At 25.1% G+C, this 26,279-nt stretch overlaps 2 protein-coding genes across 2 annotated transcripts in view; one reads left to right on the forward strand and one right to left on the reverse strand.

Moving 5' to 3' along the window:
- LOC126896668 (uncharacterized) overlaps positions 1-4,313 on the reverse strand; it is a 61,273-nt gene extending 56,960 nt beyond the window's left edge. Inside the window, exon 1 of the mRNA XM_050669621.1 lies at positions 3,841-4,313. The gene's annotated coding sequence lies outside the window, so the exon portion shown is untranslated. The remainder of the gene's footprint in view (positions 1-3,840) is intronic.
- Positions 4,314-4,693: 380 nt separating this feature from the next.
- LOC126896687 (TWiK family of potassium channels protein 7) lies at positions 4,694-26,267 on the forward strand. Its single transcript, XM_050669655.1, has 4 exons — positions 4,694-5,357; positions 20,766-20,980; positions 21,233-21,387; positions 25,711-26,267. The coding sequence occupies exons 1-4, from the start codon at positions 4,922-4,924 to the stop codon at positions 26,021-26,023; spliced, it is 1,119 nt and encodes a 372-aa protein (XP_050525612.1). The 5' UTR covers positions 4,694-4,921; the 3' UTR covers positions 26,024-26,267.
- The last annotated feature ends 12 nt before the right edge of the window (positions 26,268-26,279 follow it).

Consider the following 26,279-nt stretch of genomic DNA (forward strand, 5'->3'; position numbering starts at 1 on the left):
GTACAATTTTGATATTATGCTCTTATTTTAATGAATATCACAATTCTAAATTATTCATTTAATGTTAAAAATAATAGTTTGTGTTTACTGTTACATACTATTATAAATCAGTAATGGGCAAAAATCCAAATTTTATCGATATAAATTTTTTTTAACCAAGAAAACTATAATACAAGTAAGTTATGTTCAAAATATTGGCATCTGTTATTCATCTTTGACGGTTATTGTTTTTTTGATTGCTACTATCGGTTGAAATATATTTAATATAAATATAAATCCATCGCAGCAGATCATCTGAATCAAAATTTCAAGTAAAACATCATTATTGGTTTAAGTTAAAATTAAAACATATTTGTTAATATGTTACATTATTGTGTAATAATGAAATTTTATTTTCAGAATTAGAGAAAATAAAATAACGTTCCATAATATTTGATTATTTTTGCTTTGCATTTACTAATATATATAAAGTGACAATTGGATTAGTTTTCAAAATTTTCATGATTTTTGTTGGAATACATCATATTTGGACCTGTCTGGGGTTCTGTGTATGGCTAGTTTCTGAATAATCTGAAATAATAGGTCTACTTGGGGTAGTGGTGCAAACAGGGAGATTAGGGAACTGTAAACCCTCCATATAAAATGGTAAAAATGTTAAATTTTTATACACTCATAATAATCAAAATTATACACTCATAATATTTAATTCAATATCTTATAGTTTTTGGTGAATATCTATTTAGTTATTTTCAAATTGCAATATTTGTTATTCACTTTTTACGTATAAGTAGTATATAATAGAGAAGTGAGAGATTGAGTTTGAGAATCAGGCAGAATGACTACTTATATAAGAATTCAAAGTTATTTCCAAATAAAATAAATGTCACCAGTACTATTGATCGTTCGAGAGATATAATATTATAATTATTGTTATTTAATACATAAAAATTTAAACAGTGTTCATTAAACAAATAAATGAAAATACGAATTTTGTGCAATTGTTGTTCAAATGAAAAGCAATGTATCTTTTAGAATTTAAAATAAGTAAATATCCAGTGCTGTATTATTTTGTTAAAAATCTGAATTAAGTGTTATAAACCAAGTAAGTATTAATTTGATCGATTCTTAAGAATAATTTTTATAAATAAATTTTGAATGATATTTTGCACGAACTTTTTTTCATACCTCGTATTTACATCTGTAAAGTAGTCGAGAAAAAGTATTTACAGAACTTTATTTATCTCTTTTTCCTTAGGTATTTTAAAAACTTTTACAAAGTATTTGATTTTAAAAACAAATATCTTTCCAAATACTATTAAAATTATAAGCTTTAATATTTTTCCTTCGCCTTTATTCAGTAAAACAAAATTGGTAAATTCAAAAGTTTACATTCTTGTATTTGATAGCAAAAATTTTATTTCCAATTGTTTTATTATTTGACTTTTTTCAGATCGGATAAAACATTATTATTAATAAGTATAGATATTTGTAGATTAAGACCAATCCATCGTTTATTGAGCACAATGAAATATTAAAATTCTGCATTTTTATCGACAACTATTTGTGATAACAAACACTATACTACCAGAAAGACTGTTTTATTGGCGAAATAATAACTATAATTTTCACACGTGTCTTCAGCATATCTAATTCTAAGAAAACATAACTGACTGTACTATTAATTTTAGATTACATTCAGCTAATGTATAAGATGTAATTTTCATAGCTTCAACTTCGCTGGCAGTCATAATAATAATAATTCTATTATTGTTTAATCATTATTATGACAGTTATAATTGTAAATATTATTTTTAAAAAGTTTTCATTTAATATTTTAATAATCATACTTTTGTTAGAATTATAATAAAAGTCAAAATGTTTTTTTAGACGGGTCTGTTTCTGTTAATCCCATGCAATGTTATTTAATTGCATGTGTATTTATTAATTTATTTACGGTAATGATATATCTTGTGTAAAATAAAATCACTTTTTTATAAGATATATTTTTAACAAATAGTATTTGCACTTTATATATTTCGGTGAAAAAGTACAGGATTTCAATTTGTCTAACTTAGTTGTGTAATGTTTGCCGTTCTCTTAAACTAAATATAATTTTAACTAGAGACAAGGCCGTATATAAGATTTTGGCGCCCACAATTTTTTTTAATTACATTTATTTAAATAACATTAAGAACAAAAAAAAAATAACATTTTCACGGGTCGATTTTTTTATTCCAGACTTTCATCGAACTTATGATGATAATCTTAAAATAAAAATTAAGAACATTAAATATATAAAAATCATAATAACCAAAATGAGAATAAAAAAATTTTTTCGACTATACGTTGACAATATTTGTAGGTTTATTTTATTAATTTCTCTTATAGTATGTGTATTTAAAATGAATGTTCAAAGAAACGTTTACAACTGTACTCATATTATTTAATTACAAATTTTGATAGTTTTATTATCTGATTTAATCTGAATTAAAATTTGAACACACCCTTTGTGTATTATTTTTTTTTTACTTAAAAATAAAATATTTAGAATAAATTGACAGCGAAATGTTTGCCTATAAATAATTAAATCGCATAAGCAATAGCCCATTGTTTAAGTACCAATTATTAAACATAATATTTCTTTTTAAGCCTAAATAATAGTTATTAGCCTATATCAAATCATACTATGTTACATGAAAGTAGTGATCAATTACCAGCTTTTTAACATTATTTATAAAGCTATAAAACGTATTATTGTTTTGGCACTAAATAATGTCATTAATGTTGCGAAACGTCAATTCTTGTTTTATTTTCTCTGACAGCTGTACAAATGTGTGTTCAGTTTATGTTTTATTAAAATAAAATATAACTATGTTTTTTACAACATGAAATAATAAAGTAATAAATAAGTACCAATGGTCGGTGTTGTACAACTGGCCCACACACTTGACTTAATAAATCAAATTGGCCGTGGCTTAATGTGTATTACTAATTTAATTGATGATGTCCCATGCATTTACCATTTTATAATAATGAAATATTAAATCGCTTACTCATAACAGAATTAAAAATGAAGAAGAACAGATATCCTTATCAATATAAATACAGGAAAACTTTTGTATAACGATCATCGAAGGGTATTGAAATAATGACCGATTTAGTTGGTTTGTAACACTTCCTTAACGGAAGATGCTCGTCTAAAAAGTGTTATAATATAACATTTTATTTAGCAGATATTATATACTAAATCATGTACTCTAAGGGGCACGCAAAAAAGGACATTTGTCGTGATTCTTTTAAGAGTCCATATACCTTTGGAAGTGGGAATTTTTTTTTTCGATTTATTTGAACGAATAATATTGCCCAATTGTAACAGACAAAAAATAAACTTCCTCTTTAAAACTCACACTTTTTCTATTATTTAATTGTAGCGGTTTATGATAATTTTTCATACATGCCATTTATGTAAAATATTACATGTTTGCAGATTTTTAGACATATGTGAGTGTGGTAATAAATCGAATGATCTAAGTTATAGAGTGCGTACATACAACAGCAAAAAACAAATATACGCGAGTATAAAATGCATTAATACATTAAAATGGTTTTCATTAAGTATAAAAATGAAATAAGTTATTAAAAAATAGCTAATTTTATTAGTTGGTTTTAAATTAATTTTATTATTTGAACTAAATAGTTGACTTTTAAACGCCACTAGTCAACTGTGTCTTTATCAACCGATTCACTCTTGTCAAAACGACTTTAAAAGAAATATTGTAACGCGATTTAAATCCAAACATTTGATACTTCAAAACTATCAACATTAAGTTCTTTACTTACTTGTAAAGTTGTTTCTTTGAGATTGGAATATTTTTAGCTCGAGCAGACAAAACCATTTATGCACAACATCGTTGACATAACTTGATTCGGTTTTACTACGTTTTACAGTTTTCATTTGATCATTACCGTGATATTTCCATAATTTAAAAACTGTATTTTTATTTTTGATTAAATCGGTGCCTTGAGTTGTTCCTATTCCATTTTTTTTTCTGATGGGAAACGTGCAATAACATTTTCTTTTTTGTAAAAATCTAATAACTAGATTTTTTCCTCTAATGTTTGATGTTTTCTTTTAGACGCCATCAAAATTACGCACTTTGAAACACTTAAAATTAACATAGTGAACTAATGAAACATGACAAAGGTCTCTGTTTGCCGTGTTGTCGTACAAATTCAATAGTATGACAATAAACTGCCGTTAATTTACCTATCTACGCACTTTTATTGTGAACGTTAATTAGAGTGCCCACTATAAAGAGGTGTTAATGTGTTTTTCCTATAACACTTGACGGCACCAAAAAATATGACTGTTACTGTACTTAGAATTGTTGAAACAATTGTTTAACAGTTTGTGTTTTCATTAAAAATTATGTTCCTTTTTTTAGAATCCTGGAGAGGTTATTTACGTTGTTTTATTTAATTATTAATACTGGCGTGGTGTTACTCAGCGTCCCGTACGATTGCCAATCCTCGGCATTGGCTTCAACGGGCTAATTCGAGAAATGACTTGGAAGGAGACTAGCCATCGGGACGGTTCGAATGCGGTGTCCAGTGAGCTTGAAAACGTATCTAAAAATATACACAAACACAGTGTGTCGATGGTTTGGGTTAAACTGTATGCGCGCCTGGTAGCTTACAGTCGCTTTTCGAAACAGCCTAATATATGCGGCGCACTGTGACGTCCTGTTGTTATTATTATTTCATTGACTGGTTTTTGTGATATTATTTTATTATGACATTAGAGTCTCGTCGACAGGATCGCACGCGTCAAATAACTAGACAACGGCAATGAACGTATTGCGTAACACCGTAACTGCAACCACGACATCAAAAGTGATAGCGACAAGTACCTCCGGTGCCGATGGAGCGGAAACGCAGCGGCCGGCGGTACTACAACAGAAGGAAAAAGACCTGGACGCAGCAGTGCAAAGATTACCTACGACAGTTCATTGCGTTCCTGTTCAGCAACATAGGGATCATATGCTTGGTAGTAGGTTACACCATAGCCGGCGCTTTCATGTTTATTTTCATCGAAGGGACGTCGAGCAATGCCAAAGCCATCATAGACCGAGTAAGCGCCAATCGGTCAGGAACCGTCGCCCGTTTATGGGATCTAACTTGCTGCACAGAGTACTGCGAGGAGACCTGGCGAAAAGAGGTGCAGACTCACCTCCGAGCGTTTCAGAGCCACGTCATCGAAGCAGTTCGCAACAGCTACGAAGGCGCCAACAAGGAAATGACCCGTTGGTCGTTCTCCGGTTCTTTCCTCTACTCGCTGTCCGTCATCACTACCATCGGTAAATAAGAACATTTATTTATAATTCAGATATTTAGACATCTAAAAATAAAATATTAAAATTATTTTAAACATATAAATTCGATCCATGTGAAATTAGAAAGTTCTATTTATGGTAATCGTTTTAACCTACTCTAGTTGGTTAAATCATTGATATATAACAAAAAAAAAAAAAAAAAACAATTAATTTATCTAACTTATATCAGTTTATTTTTAATAAGATGAGCTTTAAATATAACATTTTCAGAAATCAAAAACAAATTTATTTATTAAATGTTTATTTTTTCTACATCAGATTTTCATATCTGTTGAAATTGAAAACATTTTTCTAAATTAATAAGGGCTGATGAAATTTTCATAACACCAAAGTCGTTTGGCCGATGTAAACTCATGATCTTTTTATGAAACTATGAATAATAAAAATATATTTTTCTAAATTTTTGTTTTGAGAATTTTTTCAATCGCAGAGTTGATTATAAATAAGGTTTTTTTTTATTTAACGATATCTTAAGTCTAACACAAAAACTTAATGCCCATTAAACAAAATAATAATATATATTTAATTAAAAACTCACAGTAATTACAAAAATTAATTCAAGAAATTAACTGGAGTTATAAGAATTTAAATAAGTACATACATTAATTTCGCTCTCGTAAATTATTTATGATCATTTTACACTTGTTTAAATATCAAACCAAAAAGTTTTAACAATTTTCATTCAAAAATATTAAAATAAAAGTAACGTTACAAATAACAGTCAAATGGTTTAGATAATGTTCACCGCCTTGTCTTTTATCGTAAACGTTTGTAAAAATATTCGCTGGCAAGTCGTTCATTAACAAGTAATATTAAACATCAACTTATTAGCATAATTTATTTCGCAGTAAATTTTTAACCTTGTCTCATTCATATTTTTTTATAACGTTTAATAATTATAAAATCTTGTTTAAGTCACATACATTTAAAAATGATTTGATGCATCGACTAGTACAACACGTTCTTATGTTTTTTTTATTTAATCAAGTTGTAAATAAACCAGCTTGAATTTATTTCGTTTAAAAGTAAAACTTTGCAAAGTTTGTTTTAAATTAGTGTTAATTTAATGGATTGTCAAAACAAATTAAGAAATACAATGTTAAATATTTGTAGCACTTAACGAAATTATTCTTAGATTTTTTTTTTTCATTTTATAGTTTGTTATTTGTGTCAAATCATTTTTACATAAGTAATGTATCATTTTAATCAGCTAAAATGTGTTTCCTGTCAATAACTCTTCCCGGCATATTTTTAGAGCACTTCAGTGAATATGGATTAATTGCAATTTGTTTTGACACAAATGTGGCCAACTTTAAGTTACAGTTCCTAAAAAATTGAAAATATCCTATAAAACACGCGGCATACCTTTTGTAATATTTATAAATACACTTTGAGCGGTTGTTACAGTGTAATCCGACATCCGCGTTCCCTTCTTCCAAAATCGTTTCGATAGATACTTGGATATCTTTATGCAGCCGAGATTAAGTTTAAATTATTCTCGGGAGAATTTATAATTGACTTGTACGTGTACGTGAAAACCTTTAGCATATTAAATAAATCAAATTATAAACTGATCATTGTAATATATAAATCAATACGATTTTATTCAAAACTTAAAATTAATATTTAATCGCTTAATTGCATATTTTTGGCCACGTGTTTTTCATGTTAAATTATTTGAGTAATCGAATAACACCTTAAAAGTTTCGTTGTGTATAAATATTAGTGCACACATAAAAACTCAAAATATACTAATCAAACATTATTTAGGACTGTTTTTTTTTATATGCGACTAATTTTTAGTAAGTACTTTATCTTCATTCATTCTTGAATAACATAATTTTTGAAGTTTTATAATATTGATTAATTTTCTCTTTAAAAGACACGTGTAGGAGTCTCTGTGAATATTTGTTAGCCTTATGACTTTTACGCCAAAATTACGTAAACCATAATTAGCGTTTGGCACACCATATTTCCTGACAACTCGTCCTGAATGAAGTAACGGGTTAAAATGTACACAGAAATTGCCAACTAGAAATTAATATCACTTACAATAACAGCCAAAAACAAACGACGTGATTCTAAAATACAGTAACGCAAAAAGGATAAAACTGAAGAAATAAATATAAAAATTATATTTATTAAGAAAAATGTTCACAATAATGACATTTATGAATTTATCACCACTAATGTCATGTTTTTATACTTGTTTTGTATAGTAATTTTTACAGCCAACTTGAACATTTTCAAAAATACATAGTTTCTCTAAATCTAAACCTAAACGAGATTACGCGTACTTTGCAAAAATGCTTTAATAACAAAATTAAATTGTGTAATACAACTCTAATTTTACCATTACATTTATTTATTTGAAATCATTAAAAAATTCCATCATATTTTAATATTTTATTTGGAAATTTAATGTATAAAATTTAGCACATTTTTGGCATTAATTTGATTTTCGAGCTATTAAATATGAAAAAAATGTTTTTATTGTAACTTTGTCAAGACAGTAGAAACCAAGTTTGTCTACGTGTATTATAAAAATTGTTATTATAATAACACAGTAACATTGTATTTGTATTATAATGGTTTAATTACCATAATACGATAATCCGATACGTTTTAATTATTCAAAAAGTTCAGATACCATCTTGTACTTGAAGTTTTTTATCGTGATTTTTTTATTTGTATCGCTTGACATACTCTGAGAAAGAAAAAAAGTCTAATCTAATTGTATTTGTATAGTAAATACAAAAAATACAGCCAATTATCATGCAAAAAATTATATTTAAGAGTAAGTTTTAAAAGTATTTTAATGTTTATATCAATTTTTATGTAACTTTTATAACTTTACTAAATTGGCTACGTTTTTCTTAACAAAATAAAATTGCCAAGTTAATTAAATATATACATATGAGAAAGCTTTTGAACTTTACACTTAATTTTTTTACATTGATCATTGTTTAGTAATTTTACTTAACAAACTTTTGCATTTAACAATATGGTTATTTGTAAATGAAAATTTTACTTGACTTCACTATGCCTCACTGTACCGCGACACCACTGTGCTAGTTTTTTTTCAAACTAGAAATTTTAATTGACAATTAAATTAGTAAAATTATACAATTTACTCAATTCCGTCGAAATTTCATGCAATTCTTTTCTAAAATTAGCCATCAAAATAAAATAATTTTTCAATAAATTTTTTTCATATTCGTTTGAAAACAAAAATAGCAAAAACAAGCACAATAACAACAAAAATAAAAACATGGATAACGATAAACACAAAACAATAACAACTAAAAATTAAAAAAAAAATAACAACAAATCAATTACAATAATAAATAGGAAATGAACTAAGTCAGCAGTATAGTTCCAACCTTAACCATCGCTTAAAGTTATTTCTTAAGTTACAAATATCTTATTTATTGTAAATGAAAATTTTATACTGTTTTTGTCTGTACCACGATTTATTTAATAACTGAAAAATTATAACGTTGTACTTTTTAACTAAATATTCTATGTGTTTCTATGTAAGCTATGTAAATCGAATATTGGATATTTCTTTTTCGAAGATTTTGAAAAAGCTGATACGTATTTTAAACTCCTTTGAAATATATAAAGCACTTAAAAATTAAGGAAACCGATCATTTGTTACGGAAAATAGGAATAATACAAACCTTTACCCTTTCTTATTGAACACTTATTGTATTTTTTTTTTTCGATGTAATACATATAATTATTAGCCAGAGGTGTGGTGTGGCGCAGTGGATCAATCAGACGCCTCTTTGGAACTAACGTTCAGCTCTGCTGTTTGCTGTTAGTTTTAGGATGGGTGACCACACTGAAACTTTACCAATGGCACAAAATCTTGCCTACTTTCTGATTAACTCAGCCATAATTAGGTTTTGTCAGTTTGATAGCTGGTGTAAAATTATGTCGACTCGTTAAGTCCCCAAAAGGTGTGGATAGAAGCTATAATGCAAATGTTGATTATATAATTATTAGACTGAAAAAACATGACTGAATTAAACCAATACTGTATTAGTTACTGATCAAAGCTGAATATGTTTTTGTTTTTTTATAAACCAATAGTACATATTGAAAAAAGATTTTTAAATAAATTTCAGCTTTTGTGATCAACCCTAAAGAGTCGCCTAAGAACATTTTTCTTCCTATATGTTTTCTTCGTGGGAAAACATGACTTGTAATAAAAAATACTCTTTTTAAACAAAGTAATTTGTTTAATGTACATACATTTTTTGAAAACTTTATATTTTTAACTGTTAGGTACTAATTAAAGGACCTTGCTGCAAAATCTTGACAACTTTATTAAAAAATTCAATTTTTTTGTAGAATATTATATGGCAGCAACTACTTTATGTATAAGAACAACAAAAAGATAAGTTCAATAATTATTGGACATATAATTATCCGTGAAAAATTATAATTCTCCATTGAATTCTTGAAAAATAATAATTGATGTAATTTTTGTAAAATAAATAATTTATTAAAAACATTTCTATCAATTATATTTTAATAAAAAATAATTAGTTTAATCATTTAAAATAGTTTATATATTAACAACAAATAGCAAAATCAACGAAAGAGCTCAACATTTTTGTATAATCACTATTAATTTGGATAAACACTACATACAACCAAAAAATAAAAATTCTCATATTCAATAAAATTTTGTACTTAATGGATTTAAAAAATAGTTTTAATTGAAATTTTATCTCAATTAGCTTTTAATTAAAAAAAAAAATATATATATATATTAAAGTCGATTTTTGTTATGGAATTACCCATATATATATATATATATATATATGTATCATTAGGTAGTTTAATTTTCATTTTCGTCTGAACGTGTATAATTTATTCAATAGATATTTGTTGTTAAAGAGATTATGTTAAATGTTTGCGTGATGACTTTATGTATATCATGTAATTAATCGTATTAATTGAACATAGCTTTACTATGTTAAGATATGCCAGTTTGTTTTTGAATGCATACTATCGTGTCTACTTCAAGATTGTGAATATTACACAGGGATTATTTCTCAATTACATTGTGCAAGGTAGTAAATTATATTTTGCGACTAATTTTTTTAAATCACTTATTTTCTTTTAGTTTATTAAGTTGGAAAGTAACATCTTCATTTGAAAAAGTATTATTTTATAATGAATGAATTGATTGATTGATTAATTAATTACACTGGTTAATAATATTGGACATTTTTAATTTTCAGTAATAGAAATATTATTTTCTAATGATTAATTTTTCGAAAAATATTACATTTATATACTTTTCTAGGGCTTTAAAGTTAATTTTTTATCACAGTTTATAAAAAAAACAAGTTTAACTTTGTTCTTTATTTTTTACTCATAAAACACCCAAGATGAAATTAACATAATCAAATAGAAAATGAAAATGTTAAAAATTAAAAAAAAAATATGTTAAAAATATTTTAAATTAAAAAAATGTAGNACTGAAAAAACATGACTGAATTAAACCAATACTGTATTAGTTACTGATCAAAGCTGAATATGTTTTTGTTTTTTTATAAACCAATAGTACATATTGAAAAAAGATTTTTAAATAAATTTCAGCTTTTGTGATCAACCCTAAAGAGTCGCCTAAGAACATTTTTCTTCCTATATGTTTTCTTCGTGGGAAAACATGACTTGTAATAAAAAATACTCTTTTTAAACAAAGTAATTTGTTTAATGTACATACATTTTTTGAAAACTTTATATTTTTAACTGTTAGGTACTAATTAAAGGACCTTGCTGCAAAATCTTGACAACTTTATTAAAAAATTCAATTTTTTTGTAGAATATTATATGGCAGCAACTACTTTATGTATAAGAACAACAAAAAGATAAGTTCAATAATTATTGGACATATAATTATCCGTGAAAAATTATAATTCTCCATTGAATTCTTGAAAAATAATAATTGATGTAATTTTTGTAAAATAAATAATTTATTAAAAACATTTCTATCAATTATATTTTAATAAAAAATAATTAGTTTAATCATTTAAAATAGTTTATATATTAACAACAAATAGCAAAATCAACGAAAGAGCTCAACATTTTTGTATAATCACTATTAATTTGGATAAACACTACATACAACCAAAAAATAAAAATTCTCATATTCAATAAAATTTTGTACTTAATGGATTTAAAAAATAGTTTTAATTGAAATTTTATCTCAATTAGCTTTTAATTAAAAAAAAAAATATATATATATATTAAAGTCGATTTTTGTTATGGAATTACCCATATATATATATATATATATATATATATGTATCATTAGGTAGTTTAATTTTCATTTTCGTCTGAACGTGTATAATTTATTCAATAGATATTTGTTGTTAAAGAGATTATGTTAAATGTTTGCGTGATGACTTTATGTATATCATGTAATTAATCGTATTAATTGAACATAGCTTTACTATGTTAAGATATGCCAGTTTGTTTTTGAATGCATACTATCGTGTCTACTTCAAGATTGTGAATATTACACAGGGATTATTTCTCAATTACATTGTGCAAGGTAGTAAATTATATTTTGCGACTAATTTTTTTAAATCACTTATTTTCTTTTAGTTTATTAAGTTGGAAAGTAACATCTTCATTTGAAAAAGTATTATTTTATAATGAATGAATTGATTGATTGATTAATTAATTACACTGGTTAATAATATTGGACATTTTTAATTTTCAGTAATAGAAATATTATTTTCTAATGATTAATTTTTCGAAAAATATTACATTTATATACTTTTCTAGGGCTTTAAAGTTAATTTTTTATCACAGTTTATAAAAAAAACAAGTTTAACTTTGTTCTTTATTTTTTACTCATAAAACACCCAAGATGAAATTAACATAATCAAATAGAAAATGAAAATGTTAAAAATTAAAAAAAAAATATGTTAAAAATATTTTAAATTAAAAAAATGTAGTGTTCAATATCTTTAAAACCACCAAATATTATGACGCGGTTGATTCTAATCTTAGAAATTAAGAATGTATTTTATATTTATCACAATAGATTGATTTCATCATCATTTTCATTCTTAATAATTTTTTAAGTATAAATTATGTAATACTATATATTTTAAGAAAGAGCATTTGAAGCGATTACCTATCTTTAGACCAGCGCTAGCCTTTTTTTTTTTTTTTATGAAGTCGATATTTACGAAATATGTCTCTAAAGGCCTTTTTTTGTTTATCACTTTCTTTTTTTTTTAATTTTTTCTAGAATGCTTGCCATAATAAAAAAATTGAGTCACCCCGTCAAAAAAAAAAAATGTATTTTCTTTTGAAAAGTTCTATAGCCTTTCTTTAACAAAATTGTTCCTTTACTTAAAGACAAAGCTAAAAATGTTTACACTTAAAGCTTAAGTACTGAATTTTTTAATAATATAATAAAAACGTCTACATATAATTTGTCATTTATACTTAAATACCTTATTAATTTATGAGCTATAATTTCTTCCTATGAGACCTATTATTAACTGTTAATTAAATGTGATAACTCATTTCTGTTCAGATAATTAGATTTTAGCAAATCTCCGAGGTGCTATTTATTTGATGGGTTGTTTAAGTACTAATGGTGCACAGTATCATACTACGATACGAATAGAGAGGTAGATTTTAATGGTTTAGCTTTTAGGTTCTTAACTTTTCAATCAGGCGCCTGTGTCACACATACTAATATTTTATAACTTGAAGTGTAAAACTTAAAAGTAAATATTATTATCTTAAAAAAAATAATTGTAAATTATCTAATTTTTTTTATATTTGTAGCATAATAACTTTTATTAAAATACTATGCATTTTATTTTTTTTGTAATTTCATAAAAATATTTTTTGGAAAATTGTTTCAAGTTTTTTTATAATGAAATGAATCCTTAGATTAACAAACATCAACAAAATGTTGCTTATATGAGGCCTTTTTATACCATAACTTAAATGAGTTTAAATTGTCTTTCGTTGTATTTTGATTATTAATTTTCCTTGACTCATTTAAATATGAAATTGGAACCAAAGCTAGTTTTGTGTAAAGTCAATAGTAATACACGAGAAAAAAAAATGTGAAGCATTGTGTTATTAGTATACATATACGCTTCATGTATATCTAACGGTAAAAAATACCGAAAACTCATACGCCTTTCCATAGTCATCATTGGGGTTGTCTCAGTGAAACTCATACAAGGTGGGTGGGAATTATTCAACAGTTGTAAGCTATGTTTTCTTTTGTTTGTATTATGTATTCATATCAATCAAGAATAAAATAAAAACAATGATAGAGTCGGTAAAAAGTTCTTATAATCCAATCCAACCCAGTGGCGTATGTAGTAGGGTATGTTTCTAGGTTTTTAAACTCCTCCCTAAATTTTTTTTACGATATATGACTTGTTTCAATTTTACTACTCTAGCTAAAAACAAAAAATAACGCAATCAAAGTTTAAAATATCTCAATTTTTATAGTTTAAATTTACAAAACAACTTTTAAACGATTTTTTAATATAAGAGAGCCAATGTTTAAAAAAACAATATTTATACAATAAATTATATTTTCATGATTTTTATAATGTTAATTTAAAAATAATTAAATTTAATCAATAGGCGTATAAAACATCCTAAACACTACCAAAAAATAAAACTTATCAAACATTATGTCATTATTTAATGTGACAGTTATCAGAACTGTTTTTCAATATAAAAACTTTTTTTATTAATGTTTACATTCACTTACTTTTTAAATAGAAAAGAAGTAATATAATTTTTAGCTAATTAAAATACAGTATTTTCGTAGATTTTTGAAAGTAAAAATTTAATATTACCTTTGACATCAATGACAATTTTTATTTAGATTAAGTATTCATTTACTATGGAAGAAATATTTTTAACTGTGAATTATTATTTTTATAAATATGTCAATATACAAAAAAAAAAGCTCAACTTTTTCAATTATTATAAAAAAATCAATTTTTATAACCTTTTACCTTTTAAACCTTTTTTTCCTTTTTTGTATTTCTAAAATCTAAAATTATTGATATTCGTAATATACTACATATTTACATATAAGTAGATATTTTTAAAATAATGATAAAAAATTAGTTATAATGGTACTCATTTTGTGGCTGCTAAGTTTTTCTTACGTGATATTTTTAAATTTTAATTACTTATAAAAAATTCATAGATTTTGTTAAGTCTATGTATAAAATTTGATACAACTTTTTTCTGAAATTGATAAAAACATTCCAAATATTCAACACACTGTATGTTACCATGAATGTCATCTTTGAAACATTATATTTTTACTTTTTTTCTAATGTAAAAATAGTTTTGGGCCTCCTTTTGTATATCCATTATATCTATAGTACAGAACTTCTATATTTTTTAGAGCAAATAATATTTTCTAACAATATTTTAATAAAATAACAGTTAATTTATTGACAAAATAAAATATATTAATTTATTTTTATAAATATAATTAAGTCAAAATGAAATTTCTTTTTTATTCGATATTTTTGGGCAACTAATGTACATATGCGAAATTTCTGTTGCCGTTTTTAAGTTCTAGAACATCTATAAGAATTGATATTTAATTAAACATCGATATTTCGGAGATAATACGCTTTAGAATGTTGTCCTACATTTATGATTATTCTAAAGTGAATATTAGAAAAAGTTTTAAGAAGTTTAAATGTCGAAACCATTCAAAAATATGCATCTCGTGACCAAGGTATGTCTGGGTGTGTATGAGAGTTGTTACATCCCCATTTGGTAAAATTAAATTTTTTTATTCGGTAATTCTTTAATAAAAGAAGATGCTACCAAAAAATAATTATTAGAGTAAGATTGCACAATTTGAAAAAAATTATTCAAGCAATAATAAATATTTCATTCAACCATATTTTGAACTTAGGGACGGCCGGTATTTACTCACTTTTGCTTGCACTTATGACGAAATAATTATGTCAATTAATTTTATATTTAGCATTATATATAACGTCTAATAAATATTTAAATTAAATTTTAATACTCTACGCTGTAAAAGACATTGTTCCGAAAATCTTTTCATACTAAAAGCATTTTTTTTCCCTCTTATTTAATGTTTCTTCACAATATTGTCAGTTACATGTTAATAAGAATTTATTTTCGAATAATTTAAATAACAATAATACTATAAAGTATAAATCTGAGATTGACTGATGAACAACCTTGCTAATTAAAATATCTATACTGAACATTTTTTATGGTATCCTGATTATGCAGATAGTGAACATTTTAGCAATTATTACTTATTAAATCTCCAATGAATAATATATTTAAATATTTAAAATACAACTTCATTTAAACAAGAACAATCAAGAAAATTATCATTCCTCTTGAATTCGTATAATGAACACAAATGTTCATTATTTTAAAATTTAATATTTTAGTAAATTATTAGTAGTAACATAAGAGTAAACAATATTAAAATTATAAATTTTTTGAATGTTTCAGTTAATATAAATAACTGATTACCACGTAATATAATTGAATATTTGAAAATATTTATAATTAGCCAATCTAACTACATCAAAAATAAAATAAATTTTTATATCATCTATACAGTATTTGAGGCATTTAAAAATTGTAAGGGGTGTTAGTGACATTTTTTTAATTTCTAGATAATAGAGTTCTAAATATAAGTTTTCCATATAAAGCCTTGTAAATTAAAAATAGATTTTTTGTTTGAAGTGTTTTTACCTTTTTCTTTTTCTCAAAACTTCCTGATAGAACTATTAATTTTTAAATTTGCTGTGAACCCAACTCAATTTTAACATTTAATTCAAATACTTTGTCTATAATAATCCATAATTTTTATTTTATATCATTCATAAAAGATTACTCTTAACTAATAATAATAAATAATAGGTGAATAGTTCCCCTAAATATTAAATAAGTGTCAACTAAATTTTACTACCAATATTTAAATCCACCAATTACATTTTATTGTAATGCATTGCCCAGCTTGACAAGTTAACGCAATGGTTTGCTGTCCATTTGTACATTAAGTACAAATCGGCTAAATCATTGTTGTCATTTGTCCACAAATAATGGTTTAGCCATCTGTTTTAGTGTTAATGGAATCTGCAACTAATTTATGAACTTGACTTTCACAGCAAAAAGCTATTTTGAAAATACACATCTTTTATAGTCTACGTTCATTACTCATATAATTTAAAGTAAATTCTAAACAATAAGTAAAACGCAGTAGATAGCCGTAGTTTATATCAACAGATTGTAATAAAGTATTATTTACATAATAAAATATAAGGAAATATTCTTTTCTTTGTAATATGAAAACTAAAGAGTTATAAAATGGCGTTATAGTTAATTTCGAATTTATATGCAAATGTACACTTGTAGAAATAAATAACTTTATACAGTAAAAAGAGATGAACCCCGAGTTGTATTATACAAAGTGATTTATTAAGAATACTAGCCTTAATTTTTCAGCTAAATAATGTTTTTTTTCGTAAAAATGAACAAATTAAAACTCGATTTATTTTATATGAACTATAGTAAATATCAAGTCAATTATAAGAAATAATTATTTCCAAGGGTAGATTTTAGGGGTATTTTACAAAAATGAGAACCTATAATTAGTTTTATTCTATTAGATGGAGAATGGATTAAATACTATGTTGACTGGTCGATAATCAGTTTTGTATTACATTTAAAGTTAATATAATCCATTTAATAGTAAAAAAACNATATTTAAATATTTAAAATACAACTTCATTTAAACAAGAACAATCAAGAAAATTATCATTCCTCTTGAATTCGTATAATGAACACAAATGTTCATTATTTTAAAATTTAATATTTTAGTAAATTATTAGTAGTAACATAAGAGTAAACAATATTAAAATTATAAATTTTTTGAATGTTTCAGTTAATATAAATAACTGATTACCACGTAATATAATTGAATATTTGAAAATATTTATAATTAGCCAATCTAACTACATCAAAAATAAAATAAATTTTTATATCATCTATACAGTATTTGAGGCATTTAAAAATTGTAAGGGGTGTTAGTGACATTTTTTTAATTTCTAGATAATAGAGTTCTAAATATAAGTTTTCCATATAAAGCCTTGTAAATTAAAAATAGATTTTTTGTTTGAAGTGTTTTTACCTTTTTCTTTTTCTCAAAACTTCCTGATAGAACTATTAATTTTTAAATTTGCTGTGAACCCAACTCAATTTTAACATTTAATTCAAATACTTTGTCTATAATAATCCATAATTTTTATTTTATATCATTCATAAAAGATTACTCTTAACTAATAATAATAAATAATAGGTGAATAGTTCCCCTAAATATTAAATAAGTGTCAACTAAATTTTACTACCAATATTTAAATCCACCAATTACATTTTATTGTAATGCATTGCCCAGCTTGACAAGTTAACGCAATGGTTTGCTGTCCATTTGTACATTAAGTACAAATCGGCTAAATCATTGTTGTCATTTGTCCACAAATAATGGTTTAGCCATCTGTTTTAGTGTTAATGGAATCTGCAACTAATTTATGAACTTGACTTTCACAGCAAAAAGCTATTTTGAAAATACACATCTTTTATAGTCTACGTTCATTACTCATATAATTTAAAGTAAATTCTAAACAATAAGTAAAACGCAGTAGATAGCCGTAGTTTATATCAACAGATTGTAATAAAGTATTATTTACATAATAAAATATAAGAAAATATTCTTTTCTTTGTAATATGAAAACTAAAGAGTTATAAAATGGCGTTATAGTTAATTTCGAATTTATATGCAAATGTACACTTGTAGAAATAAATAACTTTATACAGTAAAAAGAGATGAACCCCGAGTTGTATTATACAAAGTGATTTATTAAGAATACTAGCCTTAATTTTTCAGCTAAATAATGTTTTTTTTCGTAAAAATGAACAAATTAAAACTCGATTTATTTTATATGAACTATAGTAAATATCAAGTCAATTATAAGAAATAATTATTTCCAAGGGTAGATTTTAGGGGTATTTTACAAAAATGAGAACCTATAATTAGTTTTATTCTATTAGATGGAGAATGGATTAAATACTATGTTGACTGGTCGATAATCAGTTTTGTATTACATTTAAAGTTAATATAATCCATTTAATAGTAAAAAAACATTATAGATTCATATTTAACTTTCAAAATTTATACCCAAACGAGGTATATAAATTTAACAGTATTTTGTACAAATCGCTAATATATTTTCTGCTCTATTTATTATTGCAATATAAATNCATTATAGATTCATATTTAACTTTCAAAATTTATATCCAAACGAGGTATATAAATTTAACAGTATTTTGTACAAATCGCTAATATATTTTCTGCTCTATTTATTATTGCAATATAAATTTCAGTTTTTTGTAGACTGTCGATCCGGATTTAGATTCATGTCAGTACTGTCCGAGATTACCGTCTTCTAAAAATTTTTACATATTAACTAAATGGGAAAGAAAAACCATTTCATATCTCTGTGCAGCTTTCAAAACCTCTATTATCCTTTTCTTACCTTTGCTGCGCTTATATATTACATGAAAGTTATATCCTGATAAATCCTTCTCAATACACATATTGCAGCTACTATACATCATATTTGTGAATATTATCTCTGTCTGAACAGTAGCTTTCACCTTACACATAGATGATTTAACTAATAGTTTTTGAAAAATGCGGTTATCGTTACACCTATTTTAACTACAAGTAACTTTTATTTTTATAGATACCATACTAACATGAATTTTTTTTTTTTATTTTCGTAAATTTTTATGTTGTATAAATTATTTTTACTATACATAATATTAAAAAAATAACGATGCGTTTTTTTTGTTTTTAGAAACCCTACATACACTTATTTAAGACTAATAATTTTTTAGCTTTATTCAAGCAAAAATACNTTTTTTTGTTTTTAGAAACCCTACATACACTTATTTAAGACTAATAATTTTTTAGCTTTATTCAAACAAAAATACAAGTAACTAATAATAGCTTTTAACTTTTTATTTTTTTAAACATTTTGATTTTCAAGTTCATAAATGCCTTTTGTTTTTCTATTATAGCTATTTAATTTGAATAAATATTTATAATGGAGTTTAATATATATAATTTAGCAACTTGAGTTCAATTTTAGACGTTATTCAATTAAGTATGAAATTGATTTTTTGTATTTAAATTAAATTAAAAAATGTTTTAAAACATTTGAATACACTGCTTTATTAAAACAACTTAATAGAGATAATAATTATGGAAAAAGCTTCAAATATTTATTAAATGCTTTGATAAATTAATAGTCCTTATTTTTTTTTAATAACTTTTAGAGCTATTAAAAGGTTGTTAATAAGACTCTTGCGTAAATAATATAATTGTATTTTAATTACTTTAATTTTTCTCGTTCCCCTAAATGGGAACACCCTCCAAAAAATTACAATTTTAGAAATAATTTTGTTATTTCTCTTATGTTTTTAACTTAAAATTGCTGTAACTTTTTTAAAAGCACCTTAAATATTTTCCTTTTACTAGGTATATTTTTTTTAATGCAACCCTTTATCTACTCATGTGAAGAAGTCATTAAAAATATACTTTAATGTATGAAAACTCTTATGTCAACTTTTTTCCACTGAACTTTTGAAAATATCAAGTAAAATGAAAAGTTGAGTTATGTTCCGGAAATATTGCGTTCTTCAAACATATGTTAAATTAAAGTTTATATTACATAATATAAGTTAAAAAATAAATAAATGTACAAATAACCTTCGAAGTTAAACAAAAAATGTTTTTTCTGTGTAACATTATATATATATATATATAATTTTCTACTTCAATTATTAATTCCTACATTAAAGGTCTATCATTATAAATAGAATAGTATATTAAATATATACAGGGTTAGTAAATAGCACCTTAAAAATCCTCCCTTTCAAAAAAAAAAAAATTTTTCTAGTTACCAAAAACTTATTATAAATTACAATTAACAAACTAAAAAAATTAGAATAATTGAACTTATTAGTACACTCGTTTCGAAACGTTTTATAATAATGATTTTAATCACTAACCCCTCTGTTACAACTAATTTTTTTTTTTTTGTTAAATTTAATTTATTTTTACCTCATTAATATTATTATTAATATTAATATTTTAATATAATATATAAATATATATTTATAGCTAGTTATAGATTTAGTTATAATAAACAAATATCTGTTATTTACATTTAATTACTTACATCTGTGTTATAATTATCTCTTATATTTTTTAAGGTTATGGAAATGTGACCCCTCGAACTCTTCTAGGCAAACTTGCCACAATATTATACGCAATCGTAGGAATGCCTCTTTTTCTGTTATACCTATCGAACATTGGAGACATTCTGGCTAAGAGCTTCAAATGGATATATGCTAAGTGTTGTCTATGTCGAGGTTGCAAAAAACGTCGAAAACGTATGTTAGCATTGCAACGGAAGGAACAGTGGAAAGTAAGGGGCATTTGAGACCATGTTGTCAATAACACATAAAAATGACGTTGATGTATTGCACTCAAGTGACACTTCAACTAAAGTAGTATTTATAGTATTTTTTCTCATTTCGATACTCCTCCATATTTTACCATTCAGCTCTCGCTCATAAAAATTCAGTGCAAATGCGCCAAACACTGTAACCTTGTTTTCTTTATTTACTTAATAGAATTTTCATTTCATTAAAAACCTACGTTTTTGATTATTTTGTAGATGGATATGCGAGATTTCAAACTTAATATCGGTGTACTTACTGAGGGCGAGGAAAGTGACGACGAGGGCACCACTGATGAAAGTTCCTCGTTAAGCTTCAACGATACACAAGAGGTTACCGTGCCAATTTCACTGTGCTTAACTATTATGGTTGGGTAAGTAAAATAAATGTGTAATATATTATAAGTATGAAACTTGTATGCCAATTCCACTTCATGCATAAATATATCGTACTCAACATTTTTAGGAGAATTAAAATAAGACATAATGAACTAATTGTAATAAATTTAACTAAATACTTACATTTTTGTTATACGTGGCGACTTTAAAAATTAAAATTAAACTTCGTGACCCAAAATCTCTCGCTATTTAATAATAAGTCATTCTATAATTGTTATAAAGAATGGTTGTTTTTATAAAAGATTTTATTTATATTAACCTAAGTATGAGCTGAAATATTAGTTATTCAAACATAATCTGGGGTCTTTTTAAATGCTTAATATTTGTACAGAATCAATTTCAAAAAGTACCGCGGATATTTTTATGTGTAAATATGATTCCTAATCAACGATCAATATAATTAATATGAAACTTTTTTATTGCTAAAATACGAGTGTTACAATTATTAATACGTAACTTTAAAGCAGATTTATTTAAATTTTATTATTAATTACGTGACCCAGTATGTTAAAATAATATTTCTGGAAAACATAAATAGAGCAATACTTTTACGATTTGTACATTTTGGGTGAGTTAAATATAAATTTACTAAAACTTTTAAAACTCAAGGTGCTTACCTTTTTCATTAAAACTTACCAAGAGGAAAAAAGTTTATCAACTATTTATTTTAAATCACAGATAAAGGAAATACAATAATAAGTATTTAGTTACATTTGTTTCGAGTGCAATATTCTTTTTCGCAAGTAATAATATTCCAAGGGAAATATAATGATTGAACATTGTTGGCATAATTTCTAAAAATTAAAAATTAATAGTAAATTAAAAAATTCTGAGGGGCATATATTTTCATTATATCCATATTATGATTTTTTAATATTTTCATTTTGTTATTTAAACAGTGAAATTAAATTATAATGTTATTTGAAATATTTCTTTTGTCCAACAACATATTCTTAAATTATTTACGAGAAATTTAATATAATTTTGAAATAATTAAATTAATTGTTCTTATATATTATTCCTATAATTATTAACATTATTTTAAGTAATTAAGGGTAGGCAATATCGGAGGTAATTTATACACTTTTTTAAATTACATTGATAACTAAAAAACCAATTGTAATTTAATGTTATTTTTATTCATTTTTAATTCATTATTCACTAAAATTACACTAAATAAATAAAAATATATTTACATGTCATAAATTGTAAAATTTTTGTATGATGTTGATTTCATTCAAGGAATTCGACATAATTTAAAAAATTTGTTGTTAAACACAATTTGGTATGTTTTAGACAACTTAAAAAATGTACAATTTTACAAATATATAACAACACTATTTTTATTTTCTGATTTTGAACCAACATATATAAAGTAACATGACATTTTAAGCCAAGACAATTTATTTAACTACAAGTTAATTATTTCCGTTAGAAATTTTTAAATAATTTTTTTTGAATTATTAATTTTATTTTGCCCCTCATGTAGCAATGTTCGTATATCTCGAGTCATGTTACCTTACCGAGTGTCTTACCCAGTGGCAATAATTCAAAATCAGTGGAATATGCAGTGACCCAACTATTGGGTATGCTTCAGCACCGCTAGACTTGATTTTGGCACCCTTAGGCTCTAGTACAGTCCCTGAATTTTAATATCTGCAGTTCAACGTAATATTTTTATTTAGAAAAATTTATTATCAAATTTTTTCTGTATCGATTTTTCTTTTACCATGACGTTATAGTACTATTTTAGCGAGTAAAATCGTTATTTTTCGCACACTGGGACATTTTAATATTATGCCATCGATCAACAATAATTAGTAATTCAGCAATATATTATATTACTGTGGTGGATTGGAAGGTGTGAGACTCCACCCCGACAACTTCATGAGCCTTATACATATTTATCACTCCCTGGATTTTTACTCTAGTTGCGTCACCACTGTGAATATGTTAATTATATACTCTAAAATTTTACGAATCATTAATGAAAAACATTTGTGCTAATCATACAACCCTAGTTTTCAGTTTGTTTAATATTACCATGAAATTAGTTTCTGCGAGAGTAAAATTTTTTTCTACAGTGATATATAAATATATCAATATTTTCTATATGAAAATAAATTTCATATTTTATTTAGATCATTTTTCATGTTCAAATGTTTAATGGTTTAAAGAAATTTTTTCTTACCTACCAAATAAAAGTATGGTACTATCTCTACGGGCTGAGATGACATATTGTCGACCTGTTCCATCCGACACGTTATATGGCAAATCCCAAAGGATGAACTATTTCGTTTTTGTTTCTGCTGCTTTCTTTATCTTACACGTTTGTCTACCGTCGCAACAGTTCACCAAATGTGTAGAAATCTATCGGAGGTAATAATAATAATTATGTGTATTTCGGTACTAACAAACGTGTTCGCCATATTATTCAAAACGATTTTTTTCGTAGTCGAATGAATGAGATGGTATTGTGTATTTTGTTAGTTGGTAAATTCAGTTTTTATACACACCTAAATAATTCTTGTTACCATATTACGATACGTCTGATCGAGATAAAAAAACTAGTGGCATGCTTTGGTGAAGGAAAAGTGAACGAGTCCCAATCGCATATATTCGTTGTAAGCGGACAAAGGCGTTCGATGATACTGATTTATTGTCATTCGATTCTATCCCAGCGAAACAACCGATTTTTACGAGATGCAAAATCTACATCCAGGCATTCGGTTAAAAAATGGGTCGTCTGCGTCGCGACAAAGACGTATTATACAAATGTCGCTAGAATCAAAAAATGTTATTTCTATAAAAAATGTGAACTTTTTTTTATTTGTTTAAATAGCAAACACAAACTGATGTGCTTCCGCCCAATTTTCAATTTAATTATTTGCAAACCTATAAAGCTTAGTAGACAATCATAATTATTACGAGGTTTAAGATCACTTGTTTGAATATTCACTTGGTTATTCCCACATACACAACATGAAAAGAATATGTACTTATTTTTGAAAAAGTAGTATGAAACTCGCTAAAAAAATTTAGATAATTTAATAAAATAACAATTATTGAAAATATAGAAAAATTTTCATTATTCTACCAATATATGAGTAATAACGCTTAAATTAAAAATAAGGTCTCATAAAAATTATTTCAGAATATCAAAAATTGTTATTGAACGTATTGTTCTTGAAATATTATTAGATTATTATTGTCAGTCTCTGCTTTGTTTTTAATGTCGTCGTTTTTTACAATGATAGGTGTATCTCATTTTGGATATGAATAAATTATATAGGACATTGATCTAAATATTCTGCACGTAAAATAGCTCACAGATAACAAAAATCGTATTTCACCGCACTACATCTTTGGTGGAAATAAAGGCATACTTTTTGCCCGTCGGGTATGACACCAAGAAGTTCCATTTACTGTATTATTCATTTTATTTCCTACGCGATGACTGATTACATTAAATTTAGAATGTTTCAACCAGTTTATACATTTAATGCCGTTTAAAACTATTCAGACTCTATGGCGCTAAGCATACGACATACAATTAATAAAATGTTATGTCAGTTATGTATATGTTCTATTAAATATTAGATTGCTGTAAATACGTTTTTTTTTTCAAATATAATATTTAAATAAAAACATTAGATTTGGATGGTAAAAATATAAATTAGTGAAATGCTTGTTTTAANAGACTCTATGGCGCTAAGCATACGACATACAATTAATAAAATGTTATGTCAGTTATGTAAATGTTCTATTAAATATTAGATTGCTGTAAATACGTTTTTTTTTTTCAAATATAATATTTAAATAAAAACATTAGATTTGGATGGTAAAAATATAAATTAGTGAAATGCTTGTTTTAATATTGGGCTGTTAAAGTCGGAAATTGTGTTAATATCTAACCTAAGAACTCAAGGCGTTTTGATTAGGCTATATAATTGCATTAGTGTAATTGTAATGGAAAACCTTTTAAGTATAGGTAGTTTTACATTAATAACAATGAAATCAACAAAAATAATATAAATATTTCTTAAATGTCAAGTTTTCAAAATTCATTTTTACTATTTAATTGACTAAAAAGTAAAAAGATAACTCCAAATGTTAATATTTTAAAAACTATAACCTACATCAATATGAAAATGCCAACTTCCTTTAACTGATTAGTGTTTTTCCAATATGATATCATTAATCATTTTTTTTTTAAGAATATCAGCAATTAAATAATATTAGTTAATGTTTTTTTGAAAATTGAAATTATTTTTTAACTTTTGAATTTTACCCTTTAGGTACATATCTGGAGGTGCAGTTTTATTTGCTAAATGGGAAGATTGGGAATTTTTTGATGGGTCTTACTTCTGTTTTATATCTTTGAGTACTATTGGTTTTGGTGACTTCGTGCCTGGTAGTAACATAACTGGCCCTGGAACAGGATCAGGTCCTATACAAGGAGTTGAGCTCAGTTTTATACTATGTTCAATGTATCTAATGTTGGGAATGGCTTTAATTGCCATGTGTTTTAATTTGATGCAACAAGATGTGGTAATGAAAATTAGAACATGCACGGACATACTAAGAAGAATTACCCGGTGTAAAAACTAAGTTTATTCAGATTTTTCCGAAAATCAAAAACATCTTAATTTATTAATTGATATATTTAAAGAATTATTTGCTGTTTTTGATATGTTTTTGTATAAATCCACGATATTGTGTGTACATATGTTTGATGAACATTGGTTAAATACATGTAATATTGTAAATTTTGTTATTGTCCCAGTTTTTTTTTTCAATGACATTGTTCCCAATTTTTTATTATATTTTTTGATTGTTTTGTGTATATATATAAATAAAATTCTTA

This window comes from Daktulosphaira vitifoliae, unplaced genomic scaffold (assembly GCF_025091365.1).
Source record: "Daktulosphaira vitifoliae isolate Bord-2020 unplaced genomic scaffold, ASM2509136v1 Scaffold_1, whole genome shotgun sequence".
Lineage (NCBI taxonomy): Eukaryota > Metazoa > Arthropoda > Insecta > Hemiptera > Phylloxeridae > Daktulosphaira > Daktulosphaira vitifoliae.

Coding starts and splice junctions, on each gene's coding strand:
- LOC126896687 (XM_050669655.1), top strand. CDS start 4,922: ATGGAGCGGAAACGCAGCGGCCGGCGGTACTACAACAGAAGGAAAAAG. Junction 5,358..20,765: donor GTCCGTCATCACTACCATCG/GTAAATAAGAAC, acceptor ATATTTTTTAAG/GTTATGGAAATGTGACCCCT. Junction 21,388..25,710: donor TGCTTAACTATTATGGTTGG/GTAAGTAAAATA, acceptor TTTACCCTTTAG/GTACATATCTGGAGGTGCAG.